Raw genomic sequence first — 21,612 nt, 5'->3', positions numbered from 1 at the left:
ACTTCCTGAATTCCATCACCCATGGCCTCTGGCCTGCCAAGGAGCACAGGAGCCCTGGGTCCATAGATAAACCACAAAAATCCACTGCATTATGCCACCTGTGGGCATATCGGTGGGACTAGGTCGGACGGGCAGGGCTTGCAAGTTAGTGGGAAACGATGGGCTTCAGATCGGCAGGCCTGATCCGTTAGAGATACCCACAGAAATGGCCTGTGGTTTTGGCCCATTGTGGAAGTCCACTCATGTAGCCAGCTATTCACAAGTAACTGACACTGTATTGATGAAATGAGATGATGGTAATCAATCCGTGCAACAGATAATTGGCAAATACTCTGAGAATCAATACTAATGAAGATGGGTGGCAACTCACCATAAAGATGATGGCTGAGCCACAGGCAGACATGTAGAAAAGACAATCACACTGTCACAATTAAATTTACTCCCATAGCCTTTGCCAGAAAATGGGAACACACACGCATTCACACAACACTCAGACACAACTCATGCATACATGACAAATGTCTCCAGCCACTGCATCAACAGTCTCTGAGAATAAGATCAAAACAAACCACCCCTTATGCCTCCCATCAGCAGCTGCTAGGCTAGTGGCAGGAAGTGGTGGCAGCACTGACTGCAAACTGAGGGGAGTGGTAGGAAGGCGAGAAGCAGTAAGAATGAGGGAGTAGGAAAGAGGTGCACATATTAAGCTGCACCCAGCCAGTGATGATGCATGAAGTCTCAGTAAACAAACCATTTCATCTACTGAGACAAAAACAAGGTTTTTCTAGTGTTTCTTTTTTTACAAATTTCCCTCATGTTTCCCTGATACGTTTGAAATTCCCTGATATTCCCTGATTTCCAGAACTTGTGGCAACTGTGTCTTTGAAGTAACCAATTTGGAACAATTCGTTGTGTCACTGTGGTGCCACCTGCTGCTCAAATTGCTGTTGCACATGCAGTATGGGGCACCAACGCCATATGCCTAACACGATGGTCTTCCTTCTCGGTAGTGCCATGTGGCCATCTGGAGCCCAGTCTTGCGACCATTCTTTCTTGCGACACCCTGCCAGCTATCATGTACAGTGGCTACATTCCTGCCAAGTCTTTCTGCAATATCACAGAAGGAACAACCTCGTTCAGACTTAGCAAGGGTTGATAATGCCATCTTTGTCACCTTAAAGGCATTGTTGACTAGCATCAACTTACCATATCAACACTCAAAGGTAATTAACTCTCATGACTATTATAGCATGTATTTAAAGGAAAACTCATTTGCATCCTCATAGTGGCACTACTAGCACCACTCATATGTGGCTGGCATGAAATTTGAATAGACACACCTACCAACTTTTTTTTATATTGCACAACACCTTCTTGGTGTTGCGATTTTTTTTCTAATCAGTGTATTATCAAAAACTGTTTTTTTTTTGTTGGTATGCAAAAATCATGTATCTTTATTTTTTGAGATGATAATTAAAATGTTATGACTGTTTTTCATATGTATCTAACTCCAACATGTGATTTCAACAACTTTATTTCATACTGAATAACTTTTGCCTAAGTGAGGAGATACCTCAAAATGTTATCCTACATGACATCAGTGTAGAAAAATATGCCAAAGATGTTATCTTAGGACTAGGAAGATCAGCTGCACAGAACAGATTATGTCTTGAAAAGAGGTTATAAGATGAACGTCAACAAAAGTAAAACAAAGAGAAATGAAAATTTTCAAATTGAATCAGATGTATACGATGATGATGATGATGATGATGATATTAGAATGCAGGTGACATGTTTTGCTATTTGGGTAGCATAAAAACTGACAGGATATAAACTGCACGCCGAAAATATGAATAAAAGCATTTCTGAAAAAGAGAAATTTGTTACCACTGAATGTAAATTTAAGTGTTACAAATTCTTCACTGAAGATACTTGTGTGAAATATAGTCTTATACAGAAGTGAAACATGGGTGATACACAGTTCAGATAAGAAGAGAATAGAAGCTTTTGAAATGTGGTGCTACAGAATGGACAGATAGGAAATTTATGGCACAACATGAATCAAAGAAAAGATTGGTTAATAGGACACATCCTGAGGCATCAAGGAATCATCTGTTTGGTACTACAAGATGTGTGTGAGATGGAGATGGAGATGGAGATGGAGGAGGGGGAGAGTGGGGCTTAAACATTGTAGAAGGAAACCAATGCCTAAGTACAGTAAGCAGGTAAAAATGGATTTAGGGTTGTGGTAGTTGTGTAGGGAGGCAGAGGCTTGCACAAAATAAACTAATGTGTAGAGCTGCATCAAATAAATCTTATGAGTTAAGATACAACAACAACAACATGTTATCTTACTGATATTTAAGTCCATCATTTTAGCAGTTATTCATGTTGTGAAAGTAGCTGAACCTAAATGTTTTAGCAGGTCTAGTACATGATTTTTCCAGTTTCAGCTTTCACCAGTATGCATGTCCAAGAAAATATAACTACATACCTTGTTTATTATTTTTTGTTAGTAGATTACATTATTTGGAGGGGGGCGGGTAATTACTTACATAAAAAAACTAGATGATCTAGTGCTCATAAGAAACTTCCTGGCAGATTAAAACTGTCTGGAGGATCAAGACTTGAACTGGAGACTTTTACCTTTCGCAGGCAAGTGCTCTACCGACTGAGCTACCCAAACATGGCTCACAACCTGTACTCATAACATTACTTCCGCCAGTACCTCATCTTCACTTTCCAAGTTTCACAAAAGCTCTCCTGCAAGAATATTTTACACATAAACATACAACAACTGTTATGTTTAGTGACAGCAAATTGAAATGTGGGAGTTGAGATCTGTGCTTCTTTGTTAATGTACGTACTGCATTATTTCACATCCTCATGCTTTCCCATTATGATGTCATCAGCATAACATAATTAAAAGAAAAGCAAGTCCCTAGAAAACTTTTCATAATTATCTTTCAGTTCTGTAATCTCTCCATCTCCCTCCCTCCTCCCCCCCCCCCCCTTCCTCTTCCTTCCCATCCACACAAATACACATTCATTCATTAAATTTCACAGATCCCATTATGAAGGTGAACCTTAATTGGCGTGGAATGACTCAAGTTATAACAAAAAACAAGGGAATAAGGGAATCATAGGAACCTAATTTGTGTGTGCTATTAACAATAAACTGTCTCTATATTGTTTAATGCTATTCACACACACGATAGTTAATTTAATCAAGTAAATAATTTAAGAGTAAAGACCACTCACTGAATAGCATTGAGTCATCAACAGGCACACACAGAAGAGAAAGAAAACATATAACTTTTGATTTTGAAAATAAATTCTTTCTCAAGCTAGAGGGGAAAAACACACACATACACACACACACACACACACACACACACACACACACACACACACACAGAGTCAGATGCCTTTCCCCCCTAGATGGTGCTAGCTGGATGCACAATGCACGAATTTCAGTTCAGCATGTGGACTGATGGGTAAGGACTGTACTAAGCGGGATATATAGAGGGGGAGAGAGGCTAGAGGCAGGAAGAGAGGTTGGGGTTGAGTAGCTAGTGGCTGAGGAGGAGGCAGCCAGTTTGCTGGGTAGGAATGCAGGTGCCGGAGCTGGTGGAGTGTGGTGCATGCTGAAGGTGCTGTGGAGATGTGAATTGGGAGGAGGTGACAGTACAGAGGAAGGGAAAGGTGTTGGGTGGAGGGTGTGGGACAGTAGTTTAATGGATAGCAGAGAGGAAGGGGAAGCTGTTGGGTGGAGGGTGTGGGGACAGTGGTCAAATCGAGATTGAGCCCAGTAGGCTTACAGGAGCAAAGAATGTGTTGCAAGGAAAACTCCAATGTTCACAGCTCAGAAAATCTGAGGGTAGAGAGATGGATCCAGATGGCCCAAATTGTGAACCAGCCACTGATATCTGGCATTTTGTGCTTACGTGCATGTTGTGCCACTTGGTGACTAACTTTGTTCTTGGCCACAGTTTGCAGTGGTTATTCATTCCGATGGACAGCTGGTTGGTTGTCATACCAATAAAAAAAAGCTGTTCAGTGATTGCAGCAGAATTGGTATATGACTTGGCTGCTTTCACAGGTGGCCTTGTCTCTGAGGGGTAGGATAAACCTGTGGCAGGTCTGGAGTAGGAAGTGCTGGGTGAGTGGACTGGGCAGATCTTGCACCTGGACTGGAATTTTGTATAGATTGTACCTTCCACTCCCTCCTACAGTGGTATTCCATTAGCCACCCAACGTACATAACTTCCTGGACTACCACTATGCCATTCCCACACCCAACTGCTTTCACAGGTGGCCTTGTCTCTGAGGGGTAGGATAAACCTGTGGCAGGTCTGGAGTAGGAAGTGCTGGGTGAGTGGACTGGGCAGATCTTGCACCTGGACTGGGATTTTGTATAGATTGTACCTTCCACTCCCTCCTACAGTGGTATTCCATTAGCCACCCAACATACATAACTTCCTGGACTACCACTATGCCACTCCCACACCCAACTCTACACCACAGGGACCATACCCCAGCGGAAAACCCAGGTGCAAGACAAGCCCAGTACACCCATCCAGCACTTCCTCCCATAGTCTTGTCACAGGCTGATCATACCCCGTCAGAGGTTACACCACCTGTGAAAGCAGCCATGACATATATCATTCTGCTGCATTCACTGCACGGATTTTTATGTCAGTATGACAACAATCCAGCTGTCCAGCAGAATGACTGGCCACCACTAAACTGTGGCTAAGAACAAAAGTTAACCATGTAGCAGTGCAACATGCTCAATTTCAGTGGCTAATTCACAACCCAGGCTATATGGATCCTTCCTTCCACCACCAGCTTTTCTGAACTACTTGTATGCTTGTAACACATCCTTTGCTCCTGTAACATTTTGGCCTTAATCCACATTAACCCACTGTCCCCATACACTTCACCCACCAGTTTCCCCTTCCCTTGACGTGTCACCCTTTTTCAGTACCTGTGTTCACATCACCTCAGTTTGCACACTGCACCTCTCAGGCTCTGGTACCTGTGCATCACATGCCTAGCCTGTGCAACTGTCCCCATTCCCTCCTGCATTCCTATCCCACAGACCTGCTACCTCCCTCAGAGCCACCAGCTACCCATCCACAACCCCTTTTTCTGCCTCAACTCTCTCTGTTCCTCCATCCACCCCATCTGATACTCTAGCTCAACAACAGATGTATTCTGAAAGCTTAGCTGTTTTCTCTCTCTTTTGTGTGTGCCTGTCGATGGTTCAACACTTCTCGCTATTCGATGAATGGTCTACTCGTTAATTATTTATGTTCTACTAGAACTTTAAAGCTATATTTAATCAAGCTAATTAGAAAGAAAGCATCAACTCTGAAAAAAGTATTTTTAAAAGGAAATATTTACTATGGTGAGAATACTTACTTTAAATAGGAATGGGAACTGACTGGTGTACAGTTAAGTAACTATGTCACATGCATAAAAAAATATTGAAAGAAAGAAATTAATGACTACAGTATTTTAACAAATGCTAATCAGTAACTTACCTGCAAATGAAATAGAGTTTAGCAAACCCTTGTCAGACAGCTTCATTTCAAGATCACATTGTGCTGCTGGTAGAAGATATGACGATGAAGAAGCACCAAACTGATGTGACAGGGAAGACACCAGAGATGTGACAAGTATTAGGTAATTGTATAAGCCAAACCCTAAAAAAAGAACACAACTGAAATTAAGAATTAGTTTGCTATGAGGATGGTAAATTTATATGTATATTTTATGTAAAGTAATATTATGAAAACATACAGAGGAAATTCTGAGTCACAGACAGGCACAAAAAAGGACGTAGTACAGGTGGGCCGTTGACCTTCTTCTAACATAGAAAACACACACACATTCACACAAGCACAACTCACACACACACATAATTACTGTCTCGGGCCACTGAGGCCAGACAGCGAGCAACTGTGCATGATGGCAGAAGCGATCTGGTTGGTGGGGTGATCCAGCCCGGATTTTCCATTGTTTCATTTTGTATGTAAAATAAGCCTGATATAAAAATATAAGCTCATAAACAGCAATGTAACATTTATATTTTCCACTACAACTCATAGTTGTAGCATCAGATTTTGTATATACCAATATAAACATTGTCCAGACTTATGTTTGAGGAATAAATTACCTGTGTTCTACAACAAAAAATTCATTATTTTATTTTTAGTGACTGACATCATTTCTAAATCATACTATGCTGCATTTTACTGGAGCTGATATGCTGATAACTTAAGTGGCTCCCATCATACGAGTGATGAACACTATGTAGCTGTCTCTGCCCAGCACACAGTACTTTAATTCAACAACTGATCCTCCCTTCTGTATAATTCATCAAATAGAACCATATATTGAAAAGATCAGAGATGTGGATTACTACACACATGCTAAAAACTCATTGATAACAGCAGTATTATGGAAAGGATAGACTACTACTCACTAAAAGTGGAGATTTTGAGTGGCATACAGTGTGGTGGAGTGGTGTTAAAAAGATCACTAGCACTGAGTGAAGCAAGCTGAAAATTAATGTACACCTACCTCAGTACAGCATTTGTTCACCATCCATTGCTCTGCATTCATAGGTACTATGTAGATGATGTTAAAAGCAGCGTTGAAGAAAACCATCGCTCATACTTCCGACTGCGTAGGCCGCGTAACTCAGGTAACAAAATAAACCCATAAATCTCTAATAATAATGGGCAAAAGTGGATGCTTCCTTCCTTCATGGAAAATGTCTGCTTCCCAAGACTAATGTTCTTTATTGTCTTTTAGGTATGGTGTCAACAAGCCCACATTTACATCGATAGCACATCTACTACTAGTTCATGCAGCTTATATCACACGCAAGACAGCCAGAAATGTACTAAGCCCAGCATGAAGTATTACGAGATTAATACAGTCAGTACTCTGCTATGAAATTAGTTGCACACTTGGTCCTTTTTCGGTGGATTCTTCAAAGGAAGATGCTCGCCAAAGAATGTTCTGTAAATGCATACTGAACAAGCCACACAGAATTCTTCACAAAGGCAGATAGTTTCACATGCGGTTTTCTCTACAACAAACACTCCAAAATCTCCCAAACTTCACATAACTGTCCGTAAATACATCTGCTTGCAAAACAATATAAACTGTATGCGAAACAACAGTCACTTCTTCATTTTACAAATAACTTTTTCGGACAATTCTAACATGACCTTCTCGTCTGGCAGCTAGTCCACGACTGCCTGAATGCCATTGCTTTCAGTGCATATGACTCATTCCAATGCATGGGAAAGACTTTACTCTGATTGGTTGATCAAAATGAACAGCCAATCAGACCAATATTTCAAGATTATATAGTGCCTAAACTGTTCTGACCCAATCACTACATCAGATTCATCAGATTAATTGGTGTCACTTTGACAAGCAAATTATTACTATAATGTTTGTTAATTGAAACCAAACAAAAATTAATCTTGAGGTAACTTTAGGAAAACATTGCTCTGCAAATAATTATTCTGGCTGCCATCTTACAAAAACAAGTACGCTTGGACATACATCATCAGCAATGTGGGTACAAATATCTTTCCCATGCTATGATTGTGTAATGCATTACATGAAATAAATCTTGAAATTTAACATATGTCACACATACACACTCTCACTCACTCTCATTTACTCCCACAAGGACATAAGATACAAATAATAATTTTGTCTGAATTTTATATTACAAAAATGAAAATTAAAATTTTAATATGAAAATCTCAATTAATTAATTCTGCACACTGAGAGTTCTGTTTATGTTTTTAAATAATACCAAAAGATAAACTATTGTAATTCCAATCTGAAGTGTTGGTCAAGTACTTTTTTAATGGATTTTTTATATATCTGAAACTATTATAGGTAGCAGTATCAAATTTTGACACAAAGTTCATCTGAATAACAAAAGGTCAGGTACCAAATTTGGAATAAAACAGATAATATTTAATGTAGTTATTTAGTTTCTCAGGTGAGGTGAATAAATGATTCTAGTACGCGCCCCAGTGAGCATTCTCATGGTCTGCTTTAGGGACAGGTGTGGCTATGACATGTACGGCAGGCCACAAGTTGGCTGCTGCCAAATGCTACTATACTGCAGGCTTCCAAAACAGCTTGCCATAACGTAACAAAACTTACTGCAAAAATCTGCAGTCACATGATAACTGCGACGCTACAGCACGCACAATGAAAGACTGCTAAACAAGTAAGCTTTTGACCAAAAGGCCTTCTTTTGAATTAGACAACATACACATACATTCATGCAAACACAGCTCTCACACACATGACCACTGTCTCTGGCACATGACCACTGTCTCTGGCTGCCAAGGCCCTGGTCATGTTTGTGAGAGCTGTGTTAGCATGAATGTGTGTGTGTGTGTGTGTGTGTGTGTGTGTGTGTGTGTGTGTGTGTGTGTGTGTGTGTGTGAGAGAGAGAGATCATTATTCCATCCTGCATTTTCCATTGTTTATTGATAACAGCAGATAAAATGGGAAATGTGCCCTCTGGTGTAACAGACACACAGATGATAGAGATTGAAAGGTTGTAGATATCATTGAAGAACTTGACCTCTGAGGACAAATTACCAGAGACAGCCTGAGACATACCACAATGGAGGCAGCACAGATACTCATATAGGCATTATACTAATAAACTGAAGAGCTGTAAATAAAATTTTCAAGTGAAATAATACCAACCAGAACCTAATTAAGGCAGAAATATTTACGAGGGTTATTCCAAAAGAAATGCACACTATTTTTGTAAAAATACAGTTTTCATTCTGCATGTGTGAAAGTTTTACTGTGTGTAGATACATCCTTCCCACTTGTTTTCAAACTTAGTTCAACCTGTTCCCGTGAGTGGGGCCATCACAGCATGTCTTCAAGATGGCTGCTACACTTGACGTTTGTCAGAAGCAACGTGCTGTCATAGAATTCCTGTGCTGTGAAAACAAGACAGTGGGAAACATCCACAAGACGTTGAAAAAGGTGTTTGGAGATGTTGCTGTCGATGGCGGTACAGTTAGTCAGTTGACAAGCAGGTTATGTAATGAAAGCGGGCATGGCAATATTGAGGATTGCCCTCGCAGCAGCAGGCCTCGTACTGCACACACTCCAGAAAATGTGCAGAGAGTTAACGAACTGGTGACTGCTGACAGATGCATCACAGTGTACGAATTGTCATGCTACATTGGGATAGGGGAAGGAAATGTTTGCAGAATACTGAAAGTGTTGGCATTAAAGAAGGTCTGTGCCAGGTGGATGTTGACACTGGCTCACAAAGAAACAAGAAAAACGGTATGCAGTGAACTTTTGGAACAATATGAGAATGGTGGAGATGAATTTCTTGGAAGAATTGTGACAGGTGATGAAACATGGCTCCATCATTTTTCACCAGAGACAAAGAGGCAATAAATGGAGTGGCATCATGCAAATTCACCCAAGGACAAAAAAAAAAAAAAAAAAAAAAAAAAAAAGAAATCAAAACCACACCTTCTGCTGGAAAAGTTATGGCTACGGTTTTTTTCGATTCCGAAGGACTCTTGCTTGTGGAAATCATGCCAAGTGGAACCACCATAAATTCTGATGCATATGTGATGACACTGAAGAAACTTCAAGCTCAACTGAGTCATGTTTGACCCCATCGGCAAAAGCAGGATGTCTTGCTGTTGCACAACAATGCACGGCCACATGTCAGTCAAAGAACCATGGAAACGATCACAAAACTCAGATGGACAACACTGAAACACCCGTCTTACAGTCCAGACCTGGCTCCATGTGACTATCATCTCTTTGGGAAACTGAAAGACTCTCTTCGTGGAACAAGGTTTGAAGATAATGACTCCTTTGTGCACGCTGTCGAACAGTGGCTCCAACAGGTTGGTCCAGAATTTTACTGTGCAGGTATACAGATGCTGTTTCCAAGGTGGAGTAAGGCAGTTGAGAGGGATGGAAATTATGTGTAGAAATGAATATATCGTTCCTAAAGAATGTATCTACACACTGTAAAACTTTCGAACATGTAGAATAAAAGATGGATTTAAAAAAAAATAGTGTGCATTTATTTTGGAGTGACCCTCGTAAATTTAAGAAAGCAAATTGGAACAACCTACATGAAATGGAATCCAGTGTCAATACAATATGAGGCATTATAGATCTAAGGGTTCATGCATTACAAGAACTAATACAAAAAGCGTAACTTGAATGTATCCGTAAAATTTCTATTATGTTCGATATTGCTGTGCCTGTGTTATTCTGAATTACAATGCAATGTTTCTTTGGACATGCAAGCATGTCCAAAGGAACACTGTCTCATAATTCAGAATAACACAGGCACTGTAATATTGTATTTATCCACTGAAACTGGGCGAGCAACATTCAAGTAAAATGTCTCCCCTGTATGGAAATGTACATAATGGATGTACAAGTACAGTTTGTAGAAATGTGGTTTACAACATATGGACATTTGGGTCTGGCCATGAGTCATGCTCAGATAGCCAGATGGTGAAGCAACTGATAAGTGAGAAACCTAGGTTTGAGTCCCGGTCCAGCACAAATATTCATTGTCCTCATTCCATTATACAGCTTTTGGTTGTTCACATTTGCAACTGTGAATACATTTCATGTATTCTATCATGTTGTTAAAGAACATGCCATAGTCACTGGAGTTGACAGACATTAGATGACAAACAAGGCAAGCCAGAAGGGACTGTCGGAGGGTCCACACTGCAGCCATCAAGCCACCTCACTGGCATAATACAGGGACCTTAAGACACAATATCAAGAACCGCTCCATCAAAACAAACAGGTGCAATGGGAAAACTACCTGAGAAATCATTTGAAGGCAGATGTGTGGAGAAAACTATATTAAAATATTGTCAGAGAAAATAAAAATCCCAGTAATTTTATCCACAATGAAAATTGAAGATGGCCTGAGGATCCATAGATGGAGACAGTTAGTAGAATACCTGCTTGGCAAACTCCTCCCAGACAATGATCAAGAGGATAACAAAGTCTACAGGCAACATAGATATGTGCTAAACAATAAATACAATGGTTCTTTGATAACCACACCATTTGCTGAAGAAGAAGTAGAACTAGCCAAAACGAACTTGAAAAGTGGGAAAGCTCCAGGATCAGATAAAATCCATGCTGAAGTTCTCAAACAAATAAAAGCATGAACTGCTCTATTTTTAACTAGACTACCAAATGATTCCTTAACATTGGATAGGGTGCCTGCTAGCTGGAAATTAGCAAAAGCTATTTGACAGATAAGTCTGAGGATAAACATCTGGCTAATTTTAAAAGCTATAGACCAATCTGTTTGATTAACACACTTGCAAGGGTTCCAGAAAGGCTCCTCTGTGGCAGCTTACACTTTTACACAGAGATTCACACACTTAATCAGTGCCAGTCTGGTTTCAGAAAGGGAAATGTATTGAAGATGTATTTTACAAAGTGATCAAAATAGTAGACTTGTGTTATAAAAAATACGCAACAGCACTATTAATTGAATTGTGGGGGCATTTGATAATTTATGGTGGCCTGCTTTGTTTGCCTGGATGTGAGACCTACAGGTTCCTCAGTGTCTATATTACAGCTTCATAGGTCACTGGGAATTGAACCACTCCTGAGCCAATTGGAAGAAGATAAACAAGTGGATCGAGTGATGGTGCAAGCCAATCATGTCTCAGCAGCTGATGTGGTGTCGGGGGCTCAGCTTGAGGAGGTGGCAAATGCAGTCCTCTCCAGATGCAGCGATGGTGCGTAAACGACAAACTTACCATAGCCCCACAGAAAAACCACATATATACTCCTTAAAGGTCAACTTTCATTACACAGAGATCCCACAGTTATATTAGAAAGCATCTTTATCACTAGACAGACACTCAAGTGATACCTAGGAGTCCAACTGGACATTAAGTATAACTTGACACAATACATTCAGACAATTATAAATAAGGCAAGCAACTTTACACACAAAATTGCCTGTGCCTCAAAAGCAAACTACAAGCCACCATTGTATGAAGTGAGAACCTATCATAATGCCATTGTCATGTCCACAACAGGCAATACTGCAAGAGTTTCAGTGCACTGACTTCGGTGTGCATGGAACAACAAATCCTGCAAATGCACAGAGAGGTGTGCTCCTTAGACTCGAGGGCCTTCAGCACTACGCCAACAGATGCCTCACTAGTGATCCTCAGAGTCTACCCACAAGACTTTACTGCAAGATGTTGTGTAGCCTTCTCCTGGTTATGTAAAGGGTACTTGATGAAAGTCCAAGAATTCTTAGACCAAGGGGTAACTACCAAGTCCCAACTTCTGAACTCAAAAGTGTGCACATGGCAGAATGACTGAAACAACAGCGAAACAGGTCATAGAGTCTATCAATATTCACCTGCATTCGAGAATGCCTAGTGCTTGGCCACCTAAACCCTAGTAAGGGCCTGATACATTATATAATATAACATGAGCCATATCCAGTTTACCTTTATAGGTTTAGCAAGAAAGAAAAATCAATGGAATGAAAAACCATTCCAAGTGGCAAATTTTTTATTTTTCATTCGATGACTAGTTTTGGGCTGAGACCCATTTACAGATCAACACAACAAAGTTGAGAATGGCATTTCCAAAGATGTCAAATAAATTTGTAATTTGATATATTTGGAAATGCCACTTTCGACTTTGTTATGTTGATTTGTAAATGGGTCTCAGCCCAAAACTAGTCATCGAATTAAAACTAAAATATTTGCAATTTGGACTGGTTTTTAATTGTATTGATTAACAGAAGTTGCTGACCCAGAAACTCCAGCATGCTGGAAGTTTGTAAAGAAATAAAATGATGTCTGTCAGTGTTGTCATATCGGAACACTTGACCACATTATCTTTAACTGTGATGCCTATAATGGAATAGGGAACCAATAGAGACTAACTAAACACTATATGAGCTTATAAGAAACAACAAATGGTGCACAATAGTAGACAATGTTGCTAATATAATTTTCCAGCATAAAAAATGCCAGGGTACAACAATTACAGAACTCCTTCCATTGTGCACAACATCAACACTGTAGCATCAGTGTGAATTATGAAGCATTAATGCTTGCATCTAGTAGTGTGGAAGACTTGAATGCTAGTGCTGCATCACGGAATGTGCATGTGCAGCCAAGATAGCTGTGACACATGGTGCAGAACCCGCAGTACCACATGTCTCACTTCAGCACAGCTTCCAGATCCACCTCAACAATGGAGACAAGGAGATGATCATCGAAGGGACACACACACACACACACACACACACACACACACACACACACACACACACACACAAATAATAATAATAATAATAACAATAATAATAAAAACTAAAAGGTGATGTGCTTTGATATAAATAAATATTTCATTTTTCTTAACTATTAATTAGTAATTACTATTATCAACATTACTATTATTTTATTATAATATCATTGTTATTAGTAGTAGTACTATTATTATCCCTGTTTTTATGTTGACACATAACTTTGTAATCAATCAGAACTTCTTTTTTGAGTCGTCAGTCTTCTGACTGGTTTGAGGTAGCCTGCCACGACTTCCTCTCCTGCACCAACCTTTCCATCTCAGAGTAGCACTTCCAACCTCCATCCTAATTATTTACTAGATGTATTCCAATCCCTGTCTTCCTCTACAGTTTTTACGCTCTACAGCACCCTCTAGTACCAAGGAAGTTATTCCATAATGTTCTAACAGATGTCCTATCGTCATGTTCCTTCTTTGTGTCAGTGTTTTCCATATGTTCCTAACCCCACTGACTCTGTGGAGAATCTCCTCATTTCGTACCTTATCAGTCCACACAATTTTCAACATTCTTCTGTAGCACCACATTTGAAGGGCTTCAAATCTCTTCTGTTCCAGTTTTCCCACAGTCCATGTCTCACTACCATACAAAGCTGTGCTTCAAACATACATTCACAGAAATTCCTTCCTCAAATTAAGACATTTTTTGATACTAGTAGACTTATATTGGCCAGGAATGCCCTTTCCACCAGTGCTAGTCTGTGTTTTATGTCCTGCTTGCTCTGTCTGTCATTGGTTATTTTGCTGCCTAGGTAGCTGAATTCCTTAACTTCATCTACTTTGTGATCCCCAAGTCTGATGTTAAGTTTCTCACTGTTCTCATTTCTGCTACTTCTCATTACTTTAGTTTTTCTTCGATTTATTCTCAATTCATAATTTGTACTCATTAGACTGTACATTCTATTCAACACATCCTGTAATTCTTCTTCACTTTCACCAAGGACAGTAATGCCATCAACAAATCTTATCATTGACATCTTTTCATTCTGAATTTTAATCCCACTCTTGAACCTTTGTTTTATTTCCCTCATTGCTTCATTGATGTATTGATTGAACAGTAGGGATGAAAGACTACATCCCCGCCCTACACCCTATTTAATCTGAGCACTTCATTATTGGTCTTCCAGTCTTGTTGTTCCATATTGGTTCTTTCATATATTGTATATTACATGCTTTTCCCTATAGCTTACCCCAAATTTTTCAATTTTTCACAGAATATCGAATGTCTCGCACCATTTTACACTGTTGAATGCTGTTTCCAGGTTGACAAGCCCACTGAACATGTCTTGATTTTTTCTTCAGTCTTGCTACTATTATCAGCTGCAACATCGGAACTGCCTCTCCAGTGTCTTTCCTAAAACCAAGCTGGTTGTAATTTAACACCCCTCAATTTCCTTTTCCATTCTTCTATATATTACTCTTGTCAACAACTCGGATGCATGGGCTGTTAGGCTGACTGTACAATAATCCTTGCATTTATCAACTATAACTGGCCAAATTCTATATATTACAGACTTTGGCCAATTATGGACCACTACAACCTAAGACAAAGGTACAACCTTTTTCTTTTTATCTTCCCAGAACTTCTTCCTGCATTGGCTAGTGGCCAGCCTCTGCTCATTTGACATCACCCTCCTATGTTGTGAATTCCATTGTTGGACAGGACATTTCACAGGACTGATCAGCAGCCTGAAACTTTCCCTGATCTGTATGGTGTCTTCTGTAACGTTTAGTTTTCCTAAGATCTTTCTTGTCTCTTTCAGCTGCAGTAGAAGTAGAAGTTTATTGTCTCATAACATACAATTTCAAGCCATTGACTTAAAAGTACAGGAGACTCATCAAAACACAAAAACTGGTTTATAATTTCCTTATAATAGTAGTAATATAATATACAGTATTGAATAATGACTTAATTAAGCAGTTAATAATTTTTCTTCAAAAGTAACAAACTTTTAGGATTAACAGTCCTAAGTACTTCCTCTCTCCTGCTCAAATTTTCAGGTTGTCATTTATGAATTCTTCTACTACAAAGTAACATTTCTGCATTACTTTCTCATATAAGGATTTTTTTCAGGCTTTCTAAATTTATGCTAGGCAATTCTCTTCCTTTCACTTGTTATAAATTTTCATTCCCATATAATGTGGAGTTTGAGCATAAAGCTTTAAACAGTGGATGGGCAGCATAAAATTATTTTGATTTCTGGTGTTGTAATCATGTTGAAAATTATTTGCTACAAATAAATCAGGGTTACTGCATTTTTTTTTTTAATTTGGAAATGAAATTAAAAATTATCCTCTTTACCCTATTGTCATTCATTCTATAAATCTCCTCTTTCTTATTATGTCTTTGGTTGTTTCTATGTTTCCGTATAGATCTTCATTTCTTCTTTTTATCCAGTTGTTACCTTTGTTCTTTTGTGGTCCAAAAGTTTTTCTGAGTATTTTCCTTTCTTTCTTTTCCAGTTCCTCTTGTTCATCTTTTTAACAGTGTTAGGCATTCAGATACATAAAGTACTTCCGGTTTAATTACTGTTGCCTACTGTTTCATTTTTGCCTCAAATGATACTGACCTTGTATTACATCAGTTTAGGATGAGTTTATATCTAATTTCCATATAGCAGAGATGCTGAGTCACAGATAGGCACAACAAAAAGATTATCACAAATAAAGCTTTCGGCCAGTAAGGCGTTCATCAAAAACACACACACACACACACACACACACACACACACACACACACACACACACACACACAAACGCAAATGCAAATCACACACACACTGCAGTCTCAGGCAACTGAAGCTACACTGCAAGCAGCGGCACCAGTGCATGATGGGAGTGGCGAATGGGTGGGAGTAAGGAGGAGGCTGGGATGGGGAGGGGGAGGGATAGTAGGGTAAGGGTGGTACACAGTGCAGTGCTGCTGGGGAACACACAGGGACGAGTTGGAGAGAGGGTAAGGCAGCTGTGTCCAGTCAGAAGATTAGACTGAAGGCAGGGGAGAGGTGGGAAGGGGGGGGGGAGGGGTTTTGGAAAAGGATGAAGTAAAAAGACTGGGTGTGATGGCAGAATGAGGACTGTGTAGTGCTGGAACAGGAACATGGAAAGGGCTGGATGGGTGATGACAATGACTAATGAAGTTGAGGTCAGGAGGGTTACTGGAATATAGGATATATTTCAGGGAAAGTTCCCACCTGCACAATTCAAAAAAGTTGGTATTGGTGAAAAGGATCAATATGACACAGGCTGTGAAGCAGTCACTGAAATGAAGGATGTCATGTTTTTCAGCATGCTCGGCAACAGGGTGATCAATTTGTTTCTTGGCCACAGTTTGTCAGTGGCCATAGATGCGGGCAGACAGCTTGTTCGTTGTCCTGCCCACATAGAATGCAGCACAGTGGTTGCAACTTAGATGGTAGATCATGTGACTTGTTTCACGAATAGCCCTGCCTTTAATGGAAAAGTGATGTTTGTGACCGGACTGGAGTAGGTAGTGGTGGGAGGATGTATGGGACAGGTCTTGCATCTAGGTCTATTACAGGAGTATGAGCCATGAGGTAAGGAGTTGGGAGCAGGGGTTGTGTAGGGATGGATGAGTATATTGTTCAGGTTCTGTTGAAGGCATAATACCACTGTGGGAGGGGTGGGAAGGATAGTGGACAGGGTATTTCCCATTTCAGGGCATGACAAGAGGTAGTGAAATCCATGGCAGAGAATGTAATTCAGTTGGTCCATTTCTGGGTGGTCCTGAATTATGAGGGGAAGGCTCCTCTGTGGCCAGACAGTGGGACTTTGGGAGGTGGTGGGAGACTTAAAAAATAGGGCACAGGAGATTTGTTTTTGTACAAGGTCTGTGAATGCTTCAGTGAGACCCTCAGTATATCTCGAGAGGGACTGCTTGTCATTGTAGATGCGATGATCAATGGTGGCTAGGCTGTATGGAAGGGGCTTTTCGGTATGGAACAGGTGGCAACTGTCGAAGTGGAGGTATTGCTGGTGGTTAGTAAGTTTGATATGGATGGAGGTACTGGCGTAGCCATCTTTGAGGTGGAGGTCAACTTCTAGGAAGGTGTTTTGTTGGGTTGTGTAGGACCAGGTGATGCAAATGGGGGAGAAGTAGTTGAGGTTCTGGAGGAATGTGGACAGGATGTCCTCACCCTCAATCCAGATAGCAAAGATGTCGTCAATGAATTTGAACCCAGTGAGGTGTTTAGGACTCTGGGTGTTTAGGAAGGATTCCTGTAGATGGCCAATGACTAGGTTGGCATATGATGGTTCCATGTGGGTGCCCATAGCTCCACCCCAGATTTGTTTGTAGGTAATGCTTTCAAAGGAGAAGTACTTGTGGGTGAGGGTATAGTTAGTCATGGTGACTAAGAAGGAGGTTGTTGCCAGTGTTCAGTAGTGGTAAGGTCATGGGCATTAGGGATATTAGTGTAAAGGAAGGTGTCATCAATAGTGATGAGCACTGCACCATGTGGTAAAGGGACTGGAAGTGTGGAGAGTCAGTGGAGGAAATGGTTGGTATCTTTCATATAGGAGGGTAGATTCCGGGTAACAGGTTAATGTTGTTGGTTTACGAGAGCAGAGATTCTCACAGTGGGGGCACAGTAACTTGCCACAATAGGGCATCCTGGATGGTTTGGTTTATGGACTTTAGAAAGCATGTAGAAGATAGGAGTGTAGGGAGTGGTAGGGGTGAGGAGAGAGATGGACTCCAGGGAAAGGTTCTGGGATGGGTCTAAGGGTTTGAGGGGAGACTGGAGATCCTGCTGGATTTCTGGAATGAGTTCACTGTGGCAAGACTTGTAGGTGGCTGTATGTGGCAGTCAGCAGAGCCCTTCTGCCAGATAACCCTTGCAGGTCAAAACAATAGTGGTGGAGCCTTTGTGCACAGGTAGGATTGAAAGGTAGGCATCAATTTTTGGATGGTGGACCGCAGTTCTTACTGCGGATGTAAGGTTAGTTTGCATGTTGAGGGATTTGGGGAATGATGGTGAGGCAAGGTTCACGTTAAGAAATTCTAGAAAGTTAATGGGGCTTGTTTTGAGGGCTGAGGGTGGATCACAATTGGATGGAGGAGTGAACTGAGTTAGGCAGGGTTCAATATTGATCTTTGGTTGAGTTGGAGTGGTAGGGTTCAGGGCAAAAAAGCGTTTTCACTGTAGGGACCAGGAGAAGGAGAGAAGGTCTTTAACAAGTCTTGGATGATGTAATTTGGGAGTGGGGCAAAAGGTGAGGCCTTTGGAAAGGACTGGTATTTCTGTGGAGCTAAGGCTTCTGGAGGAAAGGTTAATGACTGTGTTTCAGGTCTGTGCAGGCTCTGGACTCTGTGTGGTAGTGGGAGGGAGTTTTGGAAAGTTTGGTACATGTAGTAGGTCTGCAAGATATGGTTTGTCCTCTATGGGGAGACATGGGGGAGGTTTGGAGGTTGTTGCAGCAGTGGTGGACAATGGTAGGAGAAGGAAGTGAGCAGGGTGGAGAGTTTTTTTAAGGTGGCTATGTGCATGTTACTCTAATTTCTGGAAGGTAAAAGTTTCAATGTGTGCTATGGGTTTCAGGAATTTGGGACTGCTTGGCAGGGGAATTTTTTGGATCAAGAGAACGTACTCCAAGGAGGTTTGGGCTTGGTAGATATGGCTTTGCAGGACTATGTTGGTGAGAGCTAAGGATTGACAGAATCTGAACAGGTGGAGGTCATTGCAGAAGAAGGGGTGGCAGCCGGAGATGGATAATTTGGTATTAAGGCCATTTGGGGGGGATTCGATGAGACAGGCAACAACACAGGAACAGTAAATGGGGCTGGAAGGAGCAAGGATTAGGGGTTTTTTGAATGAAGAGAAACAAAATACATGACATTCTTAAACTAACCTTAACTCCTGAACAAATCATAATACAAAAGTCAGTAGTGCCAGCATTATGTAAGGGACATAAAAAAACCACAAAGTTTCATAATGTTGCCTTGAATTAACTTGTGAAAGTACACTGAGCTACGGAATACCAGTTAATGAGTAAATATGCAAAAATAGTATTGAAAAAATCATTAACAATAAATCAAACCTCACTGAAAAAGTTTTCATTAAAGATGTTAATTGGCCTTTATAACTAGAACAGAGTCCATAACCAGCAAGGATCCAAAACTTGCAGCAAAAACTTCCATCAACAATTTGATGTAACCTATAAACTGAGAACAGAGTCCACACTATCAAGTGCCCAAAGCTTGCTGCACAAGCTGATATTGAAATCTTCACTTAAACCATATGGCTAAAATGAAACGCCCAATAACAGGAAACCAAAACTCGCTACAGAAACTGATATCAGTGTTTTCACTTGATCGATGTAGCTAGAATGAAGACCACAATACCAAGAAACCAAACTCCAAAAGTTAGATGTATGGGCCACAATTTTTGTCTCATTGTAATCCATGGCATGACCAGTGGAAATACAATGTTGGGAGATGTCAGACTTACAAGGCTGAAGAAGGTGAGTATGCCGCTGATGTTCTACAATGTCTAACTTTTGGAGTTCTATTATTAATGAATCCATGGAAATACAGCTGTCTGACAATGAGTCCCTTATTAATCATGATGGCGGTTACCAGTTGAATCTGGAATGGAATCCACTTGTCAAAAAACTTTGTGTCCTCCATAGCTGGCTTAGTTCTGTGATGGAACCATGTGAAGACAATCAAATTGATATCAATGCAGCGAGTTTTCACCACAGAGGGCATGCGGTGTAGCAGAATCGAATGCACTCAAGTAGCGCATGCGCAACGCCAAGTGATCCACCACGCTTGTGCTGGAGGGGCCTTAAATACCAGAGCTCAGGGAGTTTTCACCAGTATCACGTGAAGATGGCCAGAAGACTCTGCCCCAAAATATTGTGGCAGGAAGTTGCAAACATCCGGCAGTTCACTCAAAATTTTGTGGAACAAAAAGACTGCAGTTTTCTCTTTTTCATTACTGTCATCATTGAGTTAGACAGACATATATTGAGAAGTAGCTGATGGAATAATTCAGTGGTAGATGAATAGTTATACATACACTTTTCTGTATTTCTCAACATTGGGTCCAAATTAGATATTTAAAATTTTACACACTATAAATACATATGCGACTGGAACTTTCACTGGTCATCATTTCCACAAAATCCATGCAAACGTTGTAGACATTTATAAGCATACATATTCATAAAAAGTACAGCATTCATCAATCCGAAGATTGTTTTGAAAACCACAGTTGTTAGACATGGTCCGCTGCCTTTCTCCACCCTGCAAACTGACTCACCCAGCCAGTTATGAGGGGAGGGTAGGGGGTGGGGGGGGGGGGGACCTACAGTTCAAGATGGGCTCCAAATGTCAGTGTGGCTTGGCCTTTTTTGCATCAACTAACATTGGCAGAGGTGCAAGAAGTGACACGCGCCAGATAAAGATCCTAGAACTATCTGGCAACCACATGAACTGACAACTTACAACTGGTACCAAAATAAACTTTTAGTTTTGATGTGTAAGTTCAAATTTACCACAAGTTTCTGTTTTCACTCATTATCAAGTTACAGTCTTGTGAAATTAGGTTAATGTTTTCAGAACACCCCTTATATTAACAATTAAAAAAATAATCAGTTTTTGAAAGTATAATATAATTGGAGCGATAAAAAATCTATTCACCAAACAACTGTAGGACACAAACACATATAAAACTTCAGGAATTGGGCAAGCTTTTGGAGCCACTGATTTCAAAAGCTTGTACATTTCCTTAGCTTTATTTATATTTTCTTCTGTCACTGCTTATTGAGTAGATGTTTTTATCTATTCAATTATATTTTATTTATATTAGCTATACATACATATGCATTTTTGTTAAGTTCAAATTAATCCACAATTTTAACTGTTCCTGTTTCAAAAACTGGTACTGCTGTTCCACTGCAAAGTGAAAAAGCAAAATAGTCTTCTTCCTGCCTCTGGAGCTGTAGTTCTAAGATTGCAGCAGCTTGGTATTGCTGCTAGAGCAGCTGCTCCACCTCAAGCTTACCTGTTAAGGAGGCAGCTATTTCAAAGTCTGCAGCATCTTTCAGCTCTACAGGAACTGAAAGGATAATCACACACATTTAATTACAGAGCTTCAGATTATAACAATTAGACTAAGCTATATTTGACAGCTATTACATTTTACAATTGCTTTTAATAAC

General features: G+C 40.3%; 1 protein-coding gene across 1 annotated transcript in view; it reads right to left on the bottom strand.

Annotated features, from left to right (window-relative positions):
* The window catches only part of LOC124799172 (synaptic vesicle glycoprotein 2C-like), a 64,579-nt gene that overhangs the window by 6,399 nt on the left and 36,568 nt on the right, over nucleotides 1-21,612 (bottom strand). The window contains exons 2-3 of the mRNA XM_047262710.1: nucleotides 21,456-21,509; nucleotides 5,550-5,711 (exon numbers count right to left, since the gene is read on the bottom strand). Of these exons, the coding sequence (XP_047118666.1) occupies nucleotides 5,550-5,711; nucleotides 21,456-21,509 (216 nt within the window). The remainder of the gene's footprint in view (nucleotides 1-5,549; nucleotides 5,712-21,455; nucleotides 21,510-21,612) is intronic.

The sequence above is a fragment of the Schistocerca piceifrons genome, chromosome 5 (genome assembly GCF_021461385.2).
Source record: "Schistocerca piceifrons isolate TAMUIC-IGC-003096 chromosome 5, iqSchPice1.1, whole genome shotgun sequence".
Classification (NCBI taxonomy): Eukaryota; Metazoa; Arthropoda; class Insecta; order Orthoptera; family Acrididae; genus Schistocerca; species Schistocerca piceifrons.
Note: the sequence above shows the minus strand (reverse complement) of the source record. Positions and strands in the feature narration are given on the sequence as shown.